At 45.1% G+C, this 21,596-nt stretch overlaps 6 protein-coding genes across 6 annotated transcripts; 4 read left to right on the top strand and 2 right to left on the bottom strand.

Annotated features, from left to right (window-relative positions):
* Nucleotides 1-2,333: 2,333 nt before the first annotated feature.
* Nucleotides 2,334-2,844, top strand: LOC134936352 (histone H3). Its single transcript, XM_063931358.1, has one exon. The coding sequence runs from the start codon at nt 2,378-2,380 to the stop codon at nt 2,786-2,788; it is 411 nt and encodes a 136-aa protein (XP_063787428.1). The 5' UTR covers nt 2,334-2,377; the 3' UTR covers nt 2,789-2,844.
* An 827-nt stretch (nt 2,845-3,671) lies between these two features.
* Nucleotides 3,672-4,064, bottom strand: LOC134934316 (histone H2A type 1-like). Its single transcript, XM_063929776.1, has one exon. The coding sequence runs from the start codon at nt 4,062-4,064 to the stop codon at nt 3,672-3,674; it is 393 nt and encodes a 130-aa protein (XP_063785846.1).
* A 301-nt stretch (nt 4,065-4,365) lies between these two features.
* On the top strand, nt 4,366-4,841 carry LOC134936353 (histone H2B 1.1-like). The gene has a single exon (XM_063931359.1). It carries the CDS (start codon nt 4,410-4,412, stop codon nt 4,788-4,790), a length of 381 nt encoding a protein of 126 aa, XP_063787429.1. The 5' UTR covers nt 4,366-4,409; the 3' UTR covers nt 4,791-4,841.
* A 1,400-nt stretch (nt 4,842-6,241) lies between these two features.
* Nucleotides 6,242-6,553, top strand: LOC134934317 (histone H4-like). The gene has a single exon (XM_063929777.1). It carries the CDS (start codon nt 6,242-6,244, stop codon nt 6,551-6,553), a length of 312 nt encoding a protein of 103 aa, XP_063785847.1.
* Nucleotides 6,554-7,712: 1,159 nt separating this feature from the next.
* Nucleotides 7,713-8,721, bottom strand: LOC134936350 (histone H1C-like). Its single transcript, XM_063931356.1, has one exon. The coding sequence runs from the start codon at nt 8,527-8,529 to the stop codon at nt 7,864-7,866; it is 666 nt and encodes a 221-aa protein (XP_063787426.1). The 5' UTR covers nt 8,530-8,721; the 3' UTR covers nt 7,713-7,863.
* Nucleotides 8,722-20,860: 12,139 nt separating this feature from the next.
* Nucleotides 20,861-21,352, top strand: LOC134936351 (histone H3). Its single transcript, XM_063931357.1, has one exon. The coding sequence runs from the start codon at nt 20,886-20,888 to the stop codon at nt 21,294-21,296; it is 411 nt and encodes a 136-aa protein (XP_063787427.1). The 5' UTR covers nt 20,861-20,885; the 3' UTR covers nt 21,297-21,352.
* Nucleotides 21,353-21,596: the final 244 nt, after the last annotated feature.

Consider the following 21,596-nt stretch of genomic DNA (forward strand, 5'->3'; position numbering starts at 1 on the left):
AACCTATGCCTTACCTTCCTCCCGTGCTCCGGCCACAGCCTGGTAACGTCTGCTGGACTTGCTAGTTTTATCCGACACAGACGCCCGCCGAAACAGCACTGTACTCGTGGGTAAGCGTTGTCGCGACTCGGCGGGGAGTAGTTGGAGTGACTCTTTCTAAGGTACGTATAAGACGCTGTTTAGAAAGATCACTCAGAAAAAAATAGTAAGACTATAAAAATAAAGTAAAAAAGCTTATGGCTGCCAAAAACCAGCAGCCCTTAGACCATGGTCCGGCTCCTGCCTCACCAAACTAAAAACTGATTTGCCTGAGCCAGGTGGCAGGTATATATAGACGGGCCAACTGCGTACTGGGAGCCCAGAAAGCTTTGACCGATTGGTGCAAGATCCGCTGTCGCTCATCCATATCCCAATGTATCCTGTGGATACCCTGTGGACCCTGCAGGAGAAAGTGGCCATTTTTCAGGCCAAGTAGATTAAGCATGACAACCATTTTCGGTTGCCTAGCAATTTCTAGTAACCATGGCAACGGCGGCCATTTTGCTGGCAAAGTTTAAGGAGCAAGACAACCAGTTTCTGTTCCTAAACAGTTTTGCTTGTTTCATTTCTACTCATATTGTACAGTGTAATCCAGGCATGTCCCAACTGCGGCCCTCCAGCTGTTGAGAAACTACACTTTCCAGCATGCCCTGACACAGCTTTAGCATTCTCTGACAGCAAGACTGTGTCGGGGCATGCTGGGATATGTAGTTTCACAACAGCTGGAGGGCCTCAGTTTGGACATGCCTGGTGTAATCCTTTTGACTCTTTATTTTACACCAGTGATGTAAAAGTGTGTGGAAATATAGAAATGGTCGTGTGAACATTTCCAAAATATTTCACAAGGTTTCTCAACAGTTTACTAAAATGTAATTACCCACCGCTCTAAGAAATAAATGCCGTCTGTCCTCCAGTGATGGTAGCACATGCAAGGGGTCCAATAGGTAAGCCAGTAGCCCCTAAGCATCCCACCTGGCACCATGTAGGAGGTAATCACCAATCACCATCTGCCTTAGTATGGATTATTCATTTATAATATTCTCTTCCCTTAGTACTAACTAAATCTCAGTAATAGGTATAGAATTGCATGAGGAGTAATGGACAGTAGCACACCCAACCCCTACACAGATAGAATAAAAGGAGGAGCACTCACTGTAGGTATTCTGTAGTGCACCATAGCATAGTGAGTCATTATTATGACATTACATTTTTATTCTTAATTCCCATACATTCAGGTCACTGAATGTGCATTGTGCTCATAGCAATATAATCCCCTATAAGAGTTTTAAACTCGATTGAACATAATAAAATACACCTTTTGCCAATTCTTAAACAAACAACCCCTTATTTTTTGTTTGTTGGTTTGTTTGTTTGTTTGTTTGTTTGTTTTTATAAATGGGAAATGAAACTTAACTCATTAAATATGCATTTATAATAATTCAGCTATACAAAAAGAAAAAGTGATTCACTTGTATCTGATTGTTATTTCCACCAATAGCCCATTCATTGCAAACCCTTACACTATCTAGACAAATGTCCTCCTGTGTTCTCCATGTATTGTACTTTGTCTTTCTCAGATTAATGAGATTTGGCTTGTGGTTTTATTTGATACTTTGGTATTGATAGTATCTACTGATGTATTCATAGAATAGTAACAATAGTGTAACACTACTTACTGTTTCACATTAGTATCACATCGTCCCCAATGCAGGCAGAAGATCTGATTATTCTCCGTTCTAAAGCTTCTCATAATATGATAATTGAGATCTACCAGATAAATGTATTCTTAATGCTGTAATATGCAAATGACTATCGTATCGTGAATGTTACTTGGTAAGCAGACATATTAATCGCTGATGTTTTTACTGCAGACATATACTGTGATCTCCCGGACAGTAGAGAGCACAGCTGGTGAGGCACATCTGTCCCCATACGTACTATTCCCGCCGACGGTAGCTATTCACAGTACTGTATGTAATAAGGTTTCTATTTCAAGACTCTTTAGACTTGAGGCTTGTATCACTGCTATGTGTGTGTGTGTTTTGATTGTCTCCCCTGGCTAGAATGCCAGCATAGACTTCCCGGAATACAGCAATCCTTCTGGCTGAAACGTGATAAAACCTCTAATGGAGACTGATTTTGTTGCCGCACCCGGGAGAAACCCTAAAGTCTTGGAGGGCTTTTTGAAAAGTACTATGCATATGCCTAAGCCAATCAGGATGAAAGGCGCCTTTAACTCATCCAATGACAGCGCAGCACAGTGCATAAATAGAGATGTTAGCGGCTGCTCTCTATATGTATTCGTTTTTTTGCCTTTAGACGTGTTTCGTGAGGAGAGATGGCCAGGACCAAGCAGACCGCCCGCAAATCTACCGGAGGTAAAGCTCCTCGCAAGCAGCTGGCAACCAAGGCTGCTCGGAAAAGCGCCCCAGCTACCGGCGGCGTGAAGAAGCCTCACCGCTACCGTCCCGGGACTGTTGCTCTCAGAGAGATCCGCCGCTACCAGAAATCCACCGAGCTGCTGATCCGCAAGCTGCCCTTCCAGCGATTGGTGCGTGAGATCGCCCAAGACTTCAAGACCGACCTGCGCTTCCAGAGCTCTGCCGTTATGGCCCTACAAGAGGCCAGTGAGGCTTATCTGGTGGGGCTGTTCGAGGACACCAACCTGTGCGCCATCCACGCCAAGAGGGTAACCATCATGCCCAAAGACATCCAGCTAGCCCGCAGAATCCGAGGGGAGAGGGCATAGACACTCGGCACTCCTATACACGCAGCAACACAAAGGCTCTTTTCAGAGCCACCAAATCCTTCTAAACCAGCTGAAGCATAAGTTACACAATGGTGTTTAATTGGACGGATACCACCTCCTTTAGCTCTGCCCAGGCTCCTCGTAGTTAGTAGCCACAAAGCTCACGGCCTATATCCCTTAATTACCCGCACCTTCCTTCCAGCTTGCCGCTGCCCTGGAACAGTGGCGGGAGCCTCCTCAATTCAGCGTGCAGTCAGGGCACAGGGGGCTACTAGTCTTCACCATGAAAGGTTAGAGTTGATCAAGTGTAAGGGAACGTTTTAATAAGGCTCCATGAGCACTTTTCTATGGAAGTAAATGCCTGTAAGGCGGCTCTTTATAGAGTCCTCTACCGAGGAACTTGCCCTACACATCTAGTACCTCCCTTAATGAATCTGGGGGTCAAGCATTTAGCCGTGCAGCTCCGATTCTATGGAACTCACATCCCCGCATAGCTCGAGAGGCCCCCGCTCTAGAATCTTTCATACACACTCATCACTCTCTAAATGTCCATTTAGTATCTCCTGCATAGCTTCCCTGCGCTCCACGGTTTCTGTGCTGTATTGTATTAATTTAATTTGTTTAGCGCTATAAGTCCTATTGCAGAAAGAACATTATGGAAATAACATTGTTATGTCTGCGCTCTACTGCTTGTTACACGCAAGGGTCTGATTTACTTCCCGTCAGAAGCACAACGCCAAGTACGATACTCGCACCTTTCCCGCTAAACAGCGGGCTACTTACTCCCACATGTACAGCATATCATGAATCAGCTCTTTGGGGTCAGGGTGGGTGGCTCTGAAAAGAGCCTTTGTGTTGCGGGGACAAGTATCTAGCAGTGAAATCACTTGCTCTTAGCTGGTTTGTGGCTCTCGGTCTTCTTGGGCAGCAGCACGGCCTGGATGTTGGGCAGAACGCCTCCCTGGGCGATGGTCACCCCACCGAGCAGTTTATTGAGCTCTTCGTCGTTGCGCACAGCCAGCTGCAGGTGGCGGGGGATGATGCGGGTCTTCTTGTTGTCGCGGGCGGCGTTTCCGGCAAGCTCAAGAATCTCAGCCGTCAGGTACTCCAGTACTGCGGCCAGATACACCGGGGCACCGGCTCCCACACGCTCCGCATAGTTTCCCTTCCTCAGCAGACGGTGAACTCGACCGACTGGGAACTGGAGACCGGCCCGGGATGAGCGAGTCTTTGCCTTAGCACGGGTCTTGCCGCCTTGTTTCCCTCTTCCAGACATGCTTGCGAGGTTCAATGAGATAAAAGAGTCTCTCTTTCAACAGAAACACTGAGAGAAATGTCTCTAAAACACCGCCCTCCTCTTACATATATACTCAGAAGCGACATGCTGCTTGCTCTGTGATTGGTCTGCTTACAAGCTAAACAATGCAGCTCAACTTCATCCACAGACCAATCCGCAAAAAGAAGAGTGGGGTTACGATGCCTACCAGTGTCACATGACACTTCTACCCAATAGTGTAGCTTGCATTGGTGATGCCTCGTTTGCATAAGCTGCCTATAAATAAAACAGATGTGTGAGATGACCGCACAGATTTTCTTCATTGTGTCGAAGAGATCCTAAAGAATGCCTGATCCAGCAAAGTCTGCTCCGGCGCCTAAGAAAGGCTCTAAGAAAGCGGTGACCAAGACCCAGAAGAAGGATGGGAAGAAGCGTAGGAAGAGCAGGAAGGAGAGTTACGCCATTTACGTCTACAAGGTGCTGAAGCAGGTGCACCCTGACACCGGCATCTCCTCCAAGGCTATGGGCATCATGAACTCCTTTGTCAATGACATCTTTGAGCGCATTGCTGGGGAAGCTTCTCGCCTGGCTCATTACAACAAGCGCTCGACCATCACCTCCCGGGAGATCCAGACCGCCGTACGCTTGCTGCTGCCGGGAGAGCTGGCCAAGCACGCCGTGTCCGAGGGCACCAAGGCTGTTACCAAGTACACCAGCGCCAAGTAATCACCCCCTTCTCTGACCCACATCAACACAAAGGCTCTTCTAAGAGCCACCCACCTCCTCTCTAATCGGGCTGAAACTATGATGGGTATTATATGTGCTACTTGCAAATCTGCCTTATTGTATCTCCGCTTCCATGAACTGTATATTCACTTCCAAACTAAAGCGGGGTCATATAGTCATCATATTACAGATGTCAGCATTAGTGCTTACATAAAGCAATCCATAGAGCAGTGACTGCCCGTGTAGCTGCTGCAGAACTAGAGAATTATTGTATCTTATTCCAATGTTACAAAGTATCAGTAGATTGTAGCAATTGGTCCCGTTGTTCGTATCACTTTGAATCTCCTATAAACACAGTTGCTAAAAGGTTGTTTGTCTTTCAAGATGCCCTGTGTAGAATGCTATTGTTACTGTATCACTGCACGTGTAACACCGGGATCCAATCTCCGGTATCACTGCAGGTATATTGCACCGAATCCATTATAAGACATCAGGTTCCGTTTAGCTGCATTTAATGAAAGGAGATCTTTATGATCGCACAATACAATGCTGGCTTAGGTACACGTGCCAGCTGTGCTCCCTATAGTAACAGAGATACAGGGGGTGGCTGAGCAGCAGTGTTCCGGAGCGGGACTGGCTGAGTGCAGTATCAGCGGCGCTCATTATTACAGGGAGAAGAGAGACCGAAGCGCAGAGCTGACACTCAGACCGAGCCCGGGACAGACGTTACACTGACCAGCCAGAAGCGGCATGTCATTGGAGTGATTTTGTTTTGTCCCGCCGAAATCTGTTCGACTCATTGGTCCATTTTGAATTTTCATCCTCCAATCCCAATGAGGTTGTGCAAGTCACTTATTATATACCTATTATTTATCTGGACAATATATAATAATGGATATTAAAACGGTTAAATTCTAAATGTTTTTTTTTTTTTTTACTTCAATAAAAATAAGTCTATGAACAACAGTGTGCTAAATAAAGTAATCTATTATATAAAATAAATTATAGTGCAGTGCTAATATATATATATATATATATATATATATATTATACGTTATGCTGTCCTATATTTATGACATTTCATTTTTTCTGATTTGCTATTTCTCAGTCGTCATCTATATCATCTGTTATGAGCCTTATATCAAATGTTGGGACGTTGATAAGAATGGGACTCAGTATGGATAATATTACATTGTATCTTAGGTTGAATATTATGTTGTACCAAGTACTGGAATTGTATGGGAAAAAAGATCTTAGATAAGTGTAACTTTATATTGCGTATACATCTTATGCCCCTAATCTGATGGTAAGGCAGTGACTTTTTAACATCTAATTATAGCCATGACTCCGCCTCTCAAAGTGCTCAGTCACCCATCAGGTCCGCTTACCTCTTTCTAAAGAGCAACCGAAAATGGGTTGCCTCATATTTCTTTGTCGTTAGCTATTGAATAATGTCTGGAAGAGGTAAAGGAGGTAAGGGGCTCGGAAAAGGAGGCGCTAAGCGCCATAGGAAGGTGCTGCGGGACAACATCCAGGGCATCACCAAGCCTGCCATCCGCCGCCTTGCCCGGAGAGGAGGCGTGAAGCGTATCTCCGGCCTCATCTACGAGGAGACCCGCGGGGTGCTGAAGGTGTTTCTGGAGAACGTGATCCGGGACGCCGTCACCTACACCGAGCACGCCAAGAGGAAGACGGTCACCGCTATGGATGTGATCTATGCTCTCAAGCGCCAGGGCCGCACTCTGTATGGCTTCGGAGGCTAAACACCGAGGCGCATCTAATACCATCACCCGCACACAAAGGCCCTTTTCAGGGCCGCCCATCTCTTCTACGAAAGATCTGTAACCCAACGTCTCTGTGTAGTGCTGTACTCTGACTATAAGCCGGGTCCTAGTACTTAATCGTTCCCTCACATTAGGCACACCGCTAGTGGTTGCTGTCTTTATTTGGAGTGATGATGAAAGGACCGGGCCAGTATTTTAGTGAGCTTATGCCCAAGCTGGCCACTACTAATGTGTAATGTTTATGAATTCTTGCAGTGGGTGAGACGTGAGTAGATTTGTCCTAGAGGTACCGCCATGATCCTTTGTTTCGAAGATGGCACAACACACTGTCGGTGGCTGACTAGTTCTAAGCTGTTGGACACAAGTTTTTTTTATGAAGGACAAACTAAGTATTCACTAGGAAATCCATGTTCTCTTACAGCTTAGCTTATCGGCGGAGTTTTTGAAAAATGTATCCGCTCTTCTTTAAACCAATCGGTGGAGGGGGACATGCTTACTTCTACCAATCAGCGCAGCTCAGCTTATATGCAAATTTGATGAAAGCAGCCAGGTTACATAATTCATTTTTTGGGGGGACAATGCCTGGGAGAGGTAAGGGGCTCGGGAAAGGAGGCACCAAGCGCTGCAGGACTACATATCATCCAGGGCACCACACAGCCTGCCACCCGCCGCCTAGTCCATAGAGGGGTCCTGCAGGCTTTGAACGTTAATTAACTAATTTAAGGGTCTCCTACATTAATCCAGAAACGAGCTATAGGAACAGGCTGTATTTTCAAGGGAGGCATTTTTTTTTTGTAGCAAACAATTATACCTTTTCCGGGTACCTCGCAGTCTGTACATCACCGGGAATGGCGTGCAGAACACGCGGTGCTGTTCCTTACACCAGACTGTACGACCAAGTACACATAAAACAACCATTCAGCTACTACGGGCGGCTGGAGTTAGAAGAACCCGACACTTTAGTGTATACGTTCCCGATCTATCTGCAGATTTAACAGATAACTGCATTTAGTCCCGCTCCCCTGCATATCCCACTTATGCAGTGACTGCATGGGGCAGAGTAGATGGGCCAAGTGGTCCATATCCTGCTATCAAGAGCTATGTTTCTAGGACTGATGTGTAAGGGACAAACTAGATATTTCTGCCACATGTAGCGACTTCTTCACTACAGTTTTTATTTAGTCCCCCAATAGATCACATCGTGCGCCTACAGCTCTGCCGAGACAGGGTGGGTGGCTCTGAAAAGAGCCTTTGGGGGATAACAAGGAAGAGAGGCTGCGGCTTTACAATCACTTCTTGGCCGCAGCTTTCTTAGGCTTAGCTGCCTTCTTGGCCGGGCTTTTTCTGGCTTTTGGCTTCGCTGCCTTCTTGTCCGGACTCTTGGCAGCTTTGGGCTTCGCCGCCTTCTTGGCGGGACTCTTGGCCGCCTTCTTAGGCTTCACGGCTATAGGCTTCTTTGGGCTTTTGGCAGCAGCCGCTGTAGCGGGTTTCTTCACCTTTTTCGGGGTCTTGGCTGCACTCGGAGCCTTCTTGGGCTTCTTCGGGGATTTGACCACTTTCTTCGCTGCAGGTTTCTTGGGCTTCAGGGACTTCTGGGCGGCCTTCTTGCTTTCCACTTGTTTCTTATTGAGCTTGAAGGAGCCGGAAGCGCCGGTACCTTTCACCTGGGTGAGAGTTCCTTTGGTCACTAATCCTTTCACCCCCACTTTGATGCGGCTGTTGTTCCTCTCCACATCGTAGCCTCCGGCAGCCAGAGCCTTCTTCAGGGCGGCAAGAGAAACCCCGCTGCGCTCTTTAGAGGCGGCCACGGCTTTTACGATCAGCTCGGAGACGCTGGGTCCAGAAGACTTGCCGCTCTTCTGTGCTCCTCCAGCAGCTTTCTTCGGCTGCCTCTTCTTTTTGGCTGCGACCTCTGATGGAGGAACAGCGGCGGCGACGGGGGCAGTTTCCGCCATGTTTGCAGAACTTAACTTTAATCAATAATACTACAACGCCCGGTGTTGACTCACGTCTTTTATATACACTGCCGGCTGTGCTGTGATTGGCTGCCGAGAGTGAGGTGTTCTGTGCTCCCATTGGCGGAATGAGCAGCCGTGTAAACTCTTCCCTGTCTGAGTGTACGGGGGAATCTGCTCTCACCTTGTGTTTCCCTAGCGCAGAAAAACAGTCTTTTATAGGGCATGAGGTGAGCGGCGAGCTGGCTCTCTGCACCACACCAGTACTCCAAGGTCTCCCCTAACCCTTTACTGTCATTGCTAGCCTATGCGCTGTGAAGAGTGCCGGGAATAGCCCCTGTCAGCTCACCTAGACCAGGCATGATCTGGCTGGCGTGTAATACATCTTTTCTGCGAAGCGAAAAATGTCTCATCGGGCACTTTTCTCTCCCCCAGGCACTACACCGAACAAAGGTGGCTGGGGCATAATCAGTGCAGAGGATGCCGCATTTTGAAAGACATAAAGGTGATGTGTGGGATGCTGTACACCCGGATGGATAGCACAGGCAGGTTGCCCCACAAGGTATTGGCACTCCTGTCTGGGAACTCTAGTTACTTTGACTAAATAAATAAAAGAAAGATATCTGGCGTGCATAATCAGCTTCAGAATAATCCTGCCGGCCTGAGATTCTCCATGTCCTGAAAAATGCTGGTGGCGTTTTCTCCACATGTTCTTATAATGATCCATATAGACATTGATGCATATCTATGCATCTTAAGTGTGTCAGTAGGTGGGCTATGGGGTCCCGTTCCCATTGATAGGAGACTGATATTTTTAAAAGAGGACATGGGAGCAATAGGGTGAGACCATAGGAATAAAGGGTACAATATCTGGAGACGGGAGAAATAAGGAGACGAGGAGTGGGAGATCAGAGGAGCAAAAGGAACAACAGAGGGAATCGGTATGAATAGTGATACAAATAAAAGGAGACAGTAATAATATGGAGAATAATAAGGGTACAGAGGGAAAAATGGAGAGGCAGAAATATGGGGATACATAAGGGGACCTCTAAGGGTAGTGGCAGGTGGAAGGAATGGATGAAAGGAAGAGAAACAGGGGGAAAATAAAGGTGAATGGGTAAAGATGGCAACAGGAAACAAACGGGGAGATGGGAGAGACAAGGGGAAAATCGGGGGAGACGTGATGGAACACGGGGGAGGAAAAGGAAGAACAAATAGGAGAAGATAGGAAGATGTTGAAGAATTATATGCTCACAATAGTTATGCGGAATAAAATTTAAATGACGTAGCTTGTTAAAAAAATAACTAGCTGAGAGGAGAGGATCGACATTGAGGAATGGAAGGCAAATGGAGATGGAAGCGGGTTCTTGAAAAATACCGATGACTACTAACTGGAGGGCGTGTGCCAGCAGCAAGTACCATCCAGGTCTCACTCTCTTCCCCAACCCATGATTGCATGCTGGAGTTGTGATCTAGAGCATTGAGAGTCTCCAGAGCAGGTAGGGAGAACACGGAGCTAGACCTGGGCCACTACTAGGGATTTCTGGGGCCCCAAGGATGGTAGAAACAAAATAGAAATAAAAGCTGACCCATAAAAATATTTTTTTTCCAATACTTTTAATGTTTATTTTTTTCAAGAACATGTAAAATGGATATAAAAATAAATAAATATATCTGCATAAAGAAAAAGACAGTAACTAAAATAGAACAATAAGTGGTTGATTTTACGTACAGGGACTATTGTATCTGAAATTAGTCTCCACTGAGCAGATGAAAATCCCCTTTGTACAATCCACATACAGTACACAGCAGCTTTATATTCTCTTCATGCAGTTTCCCGGATACATAAGCTTTAGCTTGTGGTCTAAGTTGATACTTTCACAGATTGTATCCAAATGTTTCAATGGAATAGTTACAATTGAATAATACTGTTTCCCATTAGTATCATATCGTTTCACACACGCAGAAGTTCTGTTCATACTCCATTCTAAAGCTACCGTACTCACCATACGGTAGCGATGACCTAATATGATTAATGTATTAACGTTTTAAAAATGAAATCATCATTATTATTTTATGCCATAGACAGTGTTTTTGACATATGTAGTTGTGACTTTTCTTATTTTTATTTTTATGTATATCTGCATTCATATTAATATCTCCCTGGAATTAGTGAGTATAGTTTGCAAGTACATACAATGGTATTTACTGTTTCCTATTAGTATAATAGTTTCCAGCACATTCCGAATTTCTGATTATACTCAGATCTAAAGCTTCTCAGAGGCAGTACGGATGGTGTAATGGTTAGCATTACTTCCTCACAGCACTGAGGTCATTAGTTTGATTCCCACCATGGCTCTACTGTAACTGTGTGGAGTTTGTATATTCTCCCTGTATTTGCATGGGTTTCCTACGGGTACTCCAGTTTTCTCCCACAATCCAAAAATATAATTAATTGAGTCCCAATAAAAATTGTTTAAGTGGTGCATGTGGTAGGGAATATATATTGTAAGCTCCACTGGGGCAGGGACTGATGTGAATGCATGTAGTGTAGTGATGTAGTGCAGTGGATAGGGGAATGTAGTGCAGTAATGAGGTGTTATGATAAAGTGCAATGTGTGGGGACACACAGGGGGGAATGTAGTGAAACACGCCGCTGATGGGGTATGTGACGCAGAGGGCATTTGGATCACATAGGGGGATGTTGTCCAAAATATCCCTCTTTTTTCTAAATTTTTGATAATGTGATTATTTTAGTCTTAGGGGTTTTTTTTTTTTTATATTTTTTTATTTTATTATTATTAATATTACTATTGTTATTATTAATAATAACATTTTTTATAAACAAATTTTGGGGAGGGGAATCACTGCTTTTTCCCTGGTGGCGAAAATCCTAGTTTCGGCCTTACCCTTAGTAATAGGCTTCATGCTGCCCAATACCGTTACATCAGTATGAGACATTAAACCGGTTTTTCCAGTACCAGGGCCTTTGCTTTGTATAGATTCCCCAAGAACAAGCCCCAAAACTCGGGGAAACTGTTCCTCTTTTCACCTGGGTGGCTCCATACCAGCTGGGAAAGTGCTCCAGGGAAGTTGCCTAGCAATGTCCGATAATTATGGCAATGCTGGCCATTTTGAAGGCCAAGTAGTCTAAACATTGAACCAGTTTCAGTTCCCTAGCAATGTCGGGTAACCATGGCAACAGTGGCCATTTTGATGGCAAATTTGATTTAAGCATGACAACCAGTTTCTGTTCCCTGGCAACAGTTCGGCAACCATAGCAACATATACGTTATGGTAAGAACTTACCATTGATAACAGTATTTTTCCTAAATCCACAGGTTTCACAGGATACATTGTTATATGGTTGAGCGACAGCGGTTCTTACACTAATCGGTCAAAGCTTTTTGGCCTCCCAGCATGCAGTGGACCCGTCCATATATCCTCGCCTCCTGGGTCAGGTAAATCAGTTGTTTTCCAAAGCTTAAGGCAGGAGCATCATGTAGAGCACTAATCAGGCGAGAAGACCACACATGCACAAACTCCCACCCTTCCGTACAAGAGGGAAGAGTTTAGTGAGTAAAAGGATCCTCAAATCAGGTGCGTCAAGGTGGGATATCTGTGGACATAGGAGAAATACTGTTATCAATGGTAACTTATTACCATAACTTATATTTCTCCTGCAGGGTCCACAGGGTATCTACAGGATACATTGGGATGTCCCAAAGCAATTTAGTGGTGGCAACGCTCCTGATTAGACAGGAGAATACTTGGCCCAAATTCAGCATCCTGAGAGGCAAAGGTATCCACAAGCAAAATGTCTAATGAATGTGTTAATGGAAGACCATGTGGCTATCTTACATATCTGTTCTGCTGAAGCACCATGCTGTGCTGTCCATGATGGACCTACTTTACGAGTAGAGTGAGCAGAGACATTATCCGGAAACAGGAGATCAGCCTTCGAATATGCTTCTGAAATCGTCATCCAAAGCCACCTCGCCAGTGTCTGCTTATCAGCAGGCCACCCTCTCCTATGAAATCCGTAGAGAACAAAGAGATAATCTGTCTTTCTGATAGCACTGGTACGATCTACGTAGATCCTTAAGGCATGGACAATTTCCAACGATGCATCTCCCGCAGATAGGTCTGGCCCCTGGAAAGCCGGGACTACAATTTCTTTGTAAAGGTGGAATTTAGACACCACCTTAGGAAGATACCCAGATTTAGTTCTGAGAACCGATCTATCTGGATAAAAAATGAGAAATGGAGGACAAAATAATAATGCGCCAAATGCTGAAACTCTTCGAGCTGAAGCCATAGCCAGAAGAAAGAGAACCTTAGCTGTCAACCATTTAAAATCTACTCTTTTAAGTGGTTCAAATGAGGCAACTTGAAGGGCCTTTAGAACTAAACTTAGATCCCAAGGCACTGTAGGAGGAACAGAGGGACGTTGAATGTGCAGCATTACCTGGAAAAAAGTGTGCCCATTCTGTAGGTTGGCAATTTTCTTTCGGAACCATACAGTTAGTGCTGACACCTGCACTCTCAAGGAAGCCACCCTTAAACCAGAAGGAATGCTAGGATTCTGGAAATTCTGAAAGACCTGGGGTCAAGTTTCCGTTCACTGCACCATTGAATATAGGCTTGCCATATTATGTGATAAATGCGAGCTGAGGAGGTTTTCCTTGCTCTAAGCATTGTTTGAATTACCTGTTGAGAGAATCCTTTTGACTTCAGGATGGAGGTCTCAAGAGCCACGCCATCAAAGACAGTCAATCCAGATGTCTGTGATGGCAAGGCCCCTGAATCAGTAGATCAGGATGTTGAGGTAGTAGGAATAGAGCATCCATCGACATCCTCTGCAGATCTGTGTACCAATGTTTTATGGGCCAAGCCGGAGCTATTAGTATAACGGCACTTTTCCTTTTTATTATTATTATTATTATTATTATTATTATTATTATTATTACTACCGCCACCAGTTTTTTATATAGTGTACACATATTATTATTATTATTATTATTATTATTATTATTACCAGTTATTTATATATTATACATATATTTTGCAGTGCTTTACAGAGCATATTTAGCCATATACATCAGTCCCTGCCCCAGTGGAGCTTGCAATCTATAAACCCTATCACATGTACACACAGACACACATTCACACTAGGGTTATTTTTTTTCTTTGTTGGAAGCCAATTAACCTACCAGTATATTTTTGGATTGTGAGAGGAAACCGGAGTACCCGAAGGAAACCCATGCAAGTACGGGGAGAATATACAAACTCCACACAGTTAGGGCTATGGTGGGAATCGAACCCATGACCTCAGTGCTGTGAGGCAGTAATGCTAACCATTACACCATCCATACTTTTACCTTTCTCACCACCCTGGTTAACAGGGTGATGGTAGGAAACACATAGGCCAGACGAAAGTCCCATCTCACTGACAGGGCATCCATCTTCCTTGGTCCACTGCACATAGAAGCAATTTCTTCCTGACACTGCTCCCCAGCCCTGAAGGCTGGCATCTGTTGTCAGAATTTCCCAATCTGATATCCAAAAGGGTCTCCCTTTGTCCAGATGGGCTGTCTGTAGCCACCAGGCTAATGACCTCCTTCCTTCCAGAGGAAGAATCATAGTCTGCATTTTTGTTGTCTGATGACCCCATTCCACTTGGTAAGGATCCGATGTTGCAGAGGTCTTGAATGGAACTGAGCATACTCTACCATGTTGAAAATTGACACCATTAGACACATCACACACATTGCTGCGAGAATTTATACTCTTCGACAGTGTAGAAGCTCCTGGATCCTTTACTGAAGTTTGGATATTTTTCTCAGAAGTAAAATTACTCTCTGAAGGCTCAAATCCAATACAGCCCCAAATGAGTCATCCGTTATGACGGAACAAAAGATGATTTTGCCCAATCTATGAGCCAACCGTGCTTCTGCAGACACTCTATTGTATGTTGCAGATGACACAGAAGCAATACCTGAGACTGTGCCTGGATTAAAAGATCGTTGAGGTATGGAAATATTCTTATCCCCTGCTGGCGGAGATAAGCTACCTGTTATGCACACCAGTGCCTGCAAGAAAGTACTGGTGTCAGAACTGTTATGCACTCCAGTGTCTGCAGGAATGTACTGGTGTTTGAACTGTTATGCAAAACAAATGGACTCACAGACAAACTGGGGAATATGACATAACGTACACAGAAGGTGATAGGGTAACAAAATACACACAAAGTGAACAGAGAAGCCCAGAGGCTAAGGAACTGGGTATCTCCCTTGTATTAGAACTGCTCAGATAGAAAAAGCAAGATGTTGTGTTTTAATACGTAAAGAACCCGAAATGCTGTTGCTAAGGGCAACAGCAAAACCCTAAAGGGTTACCAACGGGTGTGGCAGTAAACTCCTTGGTCAGAGATGGAATGATAGACACAAGGAGAGTCTCCACAATCTTAATTCTCACTTGCAGTGCACAGGTTTTAGCTTACTGCCACTAAACTGACCCCTGACACCTAGCACAGTGAGACAGGATTAGACAGGCAAGTCTTAGAATGCAGCCGCAAACTTGCTAAGTTCACAGAGTAGTAACAGAACCCCAGCAAGCTAAATGACTGACTCCAGTCTTACTGCTAGGTCTGGATTGGCAGAGTGTAATACCAAATCCCCAGGCCTATTTGCAGTAAGCAACAAACAAATACAAAGCTACACAGTACTGGCTAACTTTCATGAACTGACTAACCAACAAAGATTCAGCAGCATCTGCTTACTCTGAAAAGAGGCCTTATAAAGCAGGTGCTGTCCACGCCCCACTCAGACCTCACAGACTGTGAGCACAAAAACCAGCACCGGATCCCCTGCCGTGCACAGAGCCTATAACCACTGCACAGCAAAAGACCCGAACCGGAGTATCAGCTGCGCTCAGGTTACTCCACTAGCACTTGTCTCCCGGTTGCCATGACGACGTGGCAGCACAGGGCAGGAGACCCTAACACTACCATAATCACCACATTTTTGGTGAATACTCTGGGGGCTGTGGCCAGACCAAATGGCAGAGCCTGAATCTGAAAATGCTGTTGGAGGATAGCGAATTTGAGATAGCGCTGATGGGACAGAGCTATAGGAACATGCAGGTAAGGATCCTGTATATCCAGGGATACCATAAAATCCCATGGTTCCATAGCCAAAATGATGGAATGTAAGGTCTCCATATGAAACCGAGGTACCCAAATGTATTTGTTCAGCATTTTTAGATTGAGTGTGAGCTGGAACGACTAGTTCAGCTTCTGGACTAAAAACAGGTTGGAGTAGAAACCCTGTCCTTGTTGTGCAGGAGGAACAGGAATGATTACTCCTGACTGAAGCAATTTCTGAACTGCCTCTTGCAAAACCCTGGCCCTCGTTTCTACCAAAGACAGGCTGGTACAAAAAAAAAAAAACCTTTGAGGAGGGTTTTTCCTGAAAGAAAACGAATAACTGGGAGACACCGCTTCTTGCACCCAGGCATCTGTGGTAGACTGCTGCCAGATTTGTGCAAAATGAATAAGTCGGCCTCCCACCCTGGGTTCCCCCAGGTGGAGGCCCGCACCATCAGGCTGATGGCTTATCTTTTTTGTATTCTGAATCAGCTTTCCAGGTGCGTAGCTAAACTGCTCGGTGAGCGGCTAATTTTGAGGCTGATGTTTGAGAGGCAATAGTACCCATATCTAAGGCTGCTTCTTCCAAGAATATTGCAGCCTGTTTGATATGTGTCACATGGGATTTTTGCTCTCTGGATGTCGTTGAAATTTCCCCTACCAATGCATCTTGCCAGACAGCCACTGCTTTAGCCATCCAGGCTGAGGCCATGGCTGGTCTAATGATTGCCCCAGACAGGGAAAAAAAAGTTGTTGTTTTTTAGCAAACCATCTACTCTCCTATCCGTGACATCATTTATTGATGTTGAAGGCAGAAGTAATGTAGATTTTTGCACTAAGCGAATCACATGCATATCTACTTTAGGGGCTACCTTTCTCTTTAAACAGTCCTCAGTCAGAAAAGGGTAATTGGAATTCCATTTCCTAGGAATTCTAAATTTCTTACTGGGCATAACCCAAGCCTCTTCCATAATTTCCGTCAGCTGTTCTGATCCAGGAAACTCAGTCTTACCTGTTTTGGGACGTTTAAATAAAGGTGCCTTGGATTTTAACACAGTATATGTTGATTCTTCTAAGGATAAAATGGATTTCATTGCAGTAATCAACTCAGATATGTCCACTGAGCTGAGACCTTCTTCCTCATCCTCATATTCAGAACCAGAGTGTAATGAGTCTTCGTCCTCTGATGAGTCCTCATCTGAAACATGTGTAGACTCTGAAGATGTTGTTTTGTGTCTAAATGATTTACTTACCACTGGCTTTTCAGCCTGTTTCTGTTGAGAGGCTACTGCTTCCCCTGTGCTGCACATATAATAGTGCAACCTATCACCGGTACAGAAGTTGGAATTATCCACTCAGCTATACTGGATAATGTCCTGTGCAAACATAGCCCATGGTGGATCAACTTACACCTGCATCTGCCTTGAATATTTCAAGAGACCTTGGTGAAAGCTAATACAGTTTGCACACAACCCATCTTGAACCAGATCCTGAGATGTTAACCCAGCTTTACATGACAAACATGATATGAGTGTTGGTGCTGCTGTGAGTGTGTTTTCCTCACCTTTTCTGCTCTAAGACATGATAAATAATCAGACAATTTAACAGTGTAATACACAATTTGTGACTGTAATCACTTTAAAATGTGTTAAAGTGACATACAATCCGACCCTACCCTGTTTAGCACCAGCATTGAGGATCAGAGTAAACAGAGAAAACTGACAGAATTTATAGCAAAGTCAGCAATCACACTAACAGTCAGTCACAGATTATACATTAGTATAATAAGCAATATGACCATATATTCAACTACAGGTACAGTTCACGTATGTAGGAGAAACATATTACTGCATTACTTTATAAAAATGCTTTAACTGTATTCAGACGCATAGCAAAAGAAACCACAGTAATATTATCAAACTCATATGCATTATGCCCTTATCCAACTATTTGTACTCAAAGGTAGATAGAGACTTAGGGCCTAATTCAGACATGGTTGCATGCAGGCTATTTTTTGCACTGCTACGACCAGGTAATCGCCACCCACAGGGGAGGTGGGATTGCTGTGTATGGCTGCAAACGCTTGTGCAGAGAGCTGCACAAACAAAAAGTTTGTGCAGTATATGCACAGCTCAGGACTTGCTCACCCGCTGCAATGATCCTTGCTGGAGCTGATGTCAGGATCCCTCCATGGAAACGGCCGGACACGCATGCGTTTTCCTCAACACTCCCAGAAAACGGTGAGTTGACACCCCCGGACGGCCTCTTCCTGTCAATCTTCTTGTGTTTGCTGCTGCGAATGCTTTCTTCATTATTTTTGTCGCTGCCCAGTGATGGCCATCGCCGGCCAGCAACGCGCCTGCGCATTGCGGCCCCCACGCATGCGCTGTTCAGACCCGATCGCACGGCTGCAAATAACTACAGCATGCGATCAGGTCTGAATGACCCACTTAGTGTTTTATAGCCCCCACTCAGGAGAGCGGGATACAGGGAGACTTACCCCGCTTCCAGAATCGATAAATACGAGTGGATCCATATGCTATAAGTGTCCACCGCCGCTCCGTGAAAATATAGTGAACACAGATTGCCAAGTGAACACTGATGCACCAGTCACACAGCCGCTTCAGTTTATGGCAGGAGACTCGGAGGAAACTGGTCGTGAATCGGGGGGGGAGGGGCGACCAGGGGTGCATCCGTCTCCCCACTGCTGATCTCAAAATTAGGGATCGCAGCCTCATGCTACTCCTGGAGCCTTTGATCCCTAAGGCCTAGCACTTGTGCACTCTCGGTGGCAGCCGCGTCAGCGACTGTTTGGTAGTTTCCCCCAAAAGAGTGCGGCTGTGTCCATGTTCCCCCTCTAAGCGGAACCTATGCCTTACCTTCCTCCCGTGCTCCGGCCACAGCCTGGTAACGTCTGCTGGACTTGCTAGTTTTATCCGACACAGACGCCCGCCGAAACAGCACTGTACTTGTGGGTAAGCGTTGTCGCGACTCGGAGGGGAGTAGTTGGAGTGACTCTTTCTAAGGTACGTATAAGACGCTGTTTAGAAAGATCACTCAGAAAAATATAGTAAGACTATAAAAATAAAGTAAAAAAGCTTATGGCTGCCAAAAACCAGCAGCCCTTAGACCATGGTCCGGCTCCTGCCTCACCAAACTAAAAACTGATTTGCCTGAGCCAGGTGGCAGGTATATATAGACGGGCCCACTGCGTACTGGGAGCCCAGAAAGCTTTGACCGATTGGTGCAAGATCCGCTGTCGCTCATCCATATCCCAATGTATCCTGTGGACCCTGCAGAAGAAAGTGGCCATTTTTCAGGCCAAGTAGATTAAGCATGACAACCATTTTCGGTTGTCTAGCAATTTCTAGTAACCATGGCAACGGCAGCCATTTTGCTGGCAAAGTTTAAGGAGCAAGACAACCAGTTTCTGTTCCTAAACAGTTTTGCTTGTTTCATTTCTACTCATATTGTACAGTGTAATCCAGGCATGTCCCAACTGCGGCCCTCCAGCTGTTGAGAAACTACACTTTCCAGCATGCCCTGACACAGCTTTAGCATTCTCTGACAGCAAGACTGTGTCGGGGCATGCTGGGATATGTAGTTTCACAACAGCTGGAGGGCCTCAGTTTGGACATGCCTGGTGTAATCCTTTTGACTCTTTATTTTACACCAGTGATGTAAAAGTGTGTGGAAATATAGAAATGGTCGTGTGAACATTTCCAAAATATTTCACAAGGTTTCTCAACAGTTTACTAAAATGTAATTACCCACCGCTCTAAGAAATAAATGCCGTCTGTCCTCCAGTGATGGTAGCACATGCAAGGGGTCCAATAGGTAAGCCAGTAGCCCCTAAGCATCCCACCTGGCACCATGTAGGAGGTAATCACCAATCACCATCTGCCTTAGTATGGATTATTCATTTATAATATTCTCTTCCCTTAGTACTAACTAAATCTCAGTAATAGGTATAGAATTGCATGAGGAGTAATGGACAGTAGCACACCCAACCCCTACACAGATAGAATAAAAGGAGGAGCACTCACTGTAGGTATTCTGTAGTGCACCATAGCATAGTGAGTCATTATTATGACATTACATTTTTATTCTTAATTCCCATACATTCAGGTCACTGAATGTGCATTGTGCTCATAGCAATATAATCCCCTATAAGAGTTTTAAACTCGATTGAACATAATAAAATACACCTTTTGCCAATTCTTAAACAAACAACCCCTTATTTTTTGTTTGTTTGTTTGTTTTTATAAATGGGAAATGAAACTTAACTCATTAAATATGCATTTATAATAATTCAGCTATACAAAAAGAAAAAGTGATTCACTTGTATCTGATTGTTATTTCCACCAATAGCCCATTCATTGCAAACCCTTACACTATCTAGACAAATGTCCTCCTGTGTTCTCCATGTATTGTACTTTGTCTTTCTCAGATTAATGAGATTTGGCTTGTGGTTTTATTTGATACTTTGGTATTGATAGTATCTACTGATGTATTCATAGAATAGTAACAATAGTGTAACACTACTTACTGTTTCACATTAGTATCACATCGTCCCCAATGCAGGCAGAAGATCTGATTATTCTCCGTTCTAAAGCTTCTCATAATATGATAATTGAGATCTACCAGATAAATGTATTCTTAATGCTGTAATATGCAAATGACTATCGTATCGTGAATGTTACTTGGTAAGCAGACATATTAATCGCTGATGTTTTTACTGCAGACATATACTGTGATCTCCCGGACAGTAGAGAGCACAGCTGGTGAGGCACATCTGTCCCCATACGTACTATTCCCGCCGACGGTAGCTATTCACAGTACTGTATGTAATAAGGTTTCTATTTCAAGACTCTTTAGACTTGAGGCTTGTATCACTGCTATGTGTGTGTGTTTTGATTGTCTCCCCTGGCTAGAATGCCAGCATAGACTTCCCGGAATACAGCAATCCTTCTGGCTGAAACGTAATAAAACCTCTAATGGAGACTGATTTTGTTGCCGCACCCGGGAGAAACCCTAAAGTCTTGGAGGGCTTTTTGAAAAGTACTATGCATATGCCTAAGCCAATCAGGATGAAAGGCGCCTTTAACTCATCCAATGACAGCGCAGCACAGTGCATAACTAGAGATGTTAGCGGCTGCTCTCTATATGTATTCGTTTTTTTGCCTTTAGACGTGTTTCGTGAGGAGAGATGGCCAGGACCAAGCAGACCGCCCGCAAATCTACCGGAGGTAAAGCTCCCCGCAAGCAGCTGGCAACCAAGGCTGCTCGGAAAAGCGCCCCAGCTACCGGCGGCGTGAAGAAGCCTCACCGCTACCGTCCCGGGACTGTTGCTCTCAGAGAGATCCGCCGCTACCAGAAATCCACCGAGCTGCTGATCCGCAAGCTGCCCTTCCAGCGATTGGTGCGTGAGATCGCCCAAGACTTCAAGACCGACCTGCGCTTCCAGAGCTCTGCCGTTATGGCCCTACAAGAGGCCAGTGAGGCTTATCTGGTGGGGCTGTTCGAGGACACCAACCTGTGCGCCATCCACGCCAAGAGGGTAACCATCATGCCCAAAGACATCCAGCTAGCCCGCAGAATCCGAGGGGAGAGGGCATAGACACTCGGCACTCCTATACACGCAGCAACACAAAGGCTCTTTTCAGAGCCACCAAATCCTTCTAAACCAGCTGAAGCATAAGTTACACAATGGTGTTTAATTGGACGGATACCACCTCCTTTAGCTCTGCCCAGGCTCCTCGTAGTTAGTAGCCACAAAGCTCACGGCCTATATCCCTTAATTACCCGCACCTTCCTTCCAGCTTGCCGCTGCCCTGGAACAGTGGCGGGAGCCTCCTCAATTCAGCGTGCAGTCAGGGCACAGGGGGCTACTAGTCTTCACCATGAAAGGTTAGAGTTG

The sequence above is a fragment of the Pseudophryne corroboree genome, chromosome 6, assembly GCF_028390025.1.
Source record: "Pseudophryne corroboree isolate aPseCor3 chromosome 6, aPseCor3.hap2, whole genome shotgun sequence".
In the NCBI taxonomy this organism is placed as follows: Eukaryota; Metazoa; Chordata; class Amphibia; order Anura; family Myobatrachidae; genus Pseudophryne; species Pseudophryne corroboree.

Coding starts and splice junctions, on each gene's coding strand:
- LOC134936352 (XM_063931358.1), top strand. CDS start 2,378: ATGGCCAGGACCAAGCAGACCGCCCGCAAATCTACCGGAGGTAAAGCT.
- LOC134934316 (XM_063929776.1), bottom strand. CDS start 4,064: ATGTCTGGAAGAGGGAAACAAGGCGGCAAGACCCGTGCTAAGGCAAAG.
- LOC134936353 (XM_063931359.1), top strand. CDS start 4,410: ATGCCTGATCCAGCAAAGTCTGCTCCGGCGCCTAAGAAAGGCTCTAAG.
- LOC134934317 (XM_063929777.1), top strand. CDS start 6,242: ATGTCTGGAAGAGGTAAAGGAGGTAAGGGGCTCGGAAAAGGAGGCGCT.
- LOC134936350 (XM_063931356.1), bottom strand. CDS start 8,529: ATGGCGGAAACTGCCCCCGTCGCCGCCGCTGTTCCTCCATCAGAGGTC.
- LOC134936351 (XM_063931357.1), top strand. CDS start 20,886: ATGGCCAGGACCAAGCAGACCGCCCGCAAATCTACCGGAGGTAAAGCT.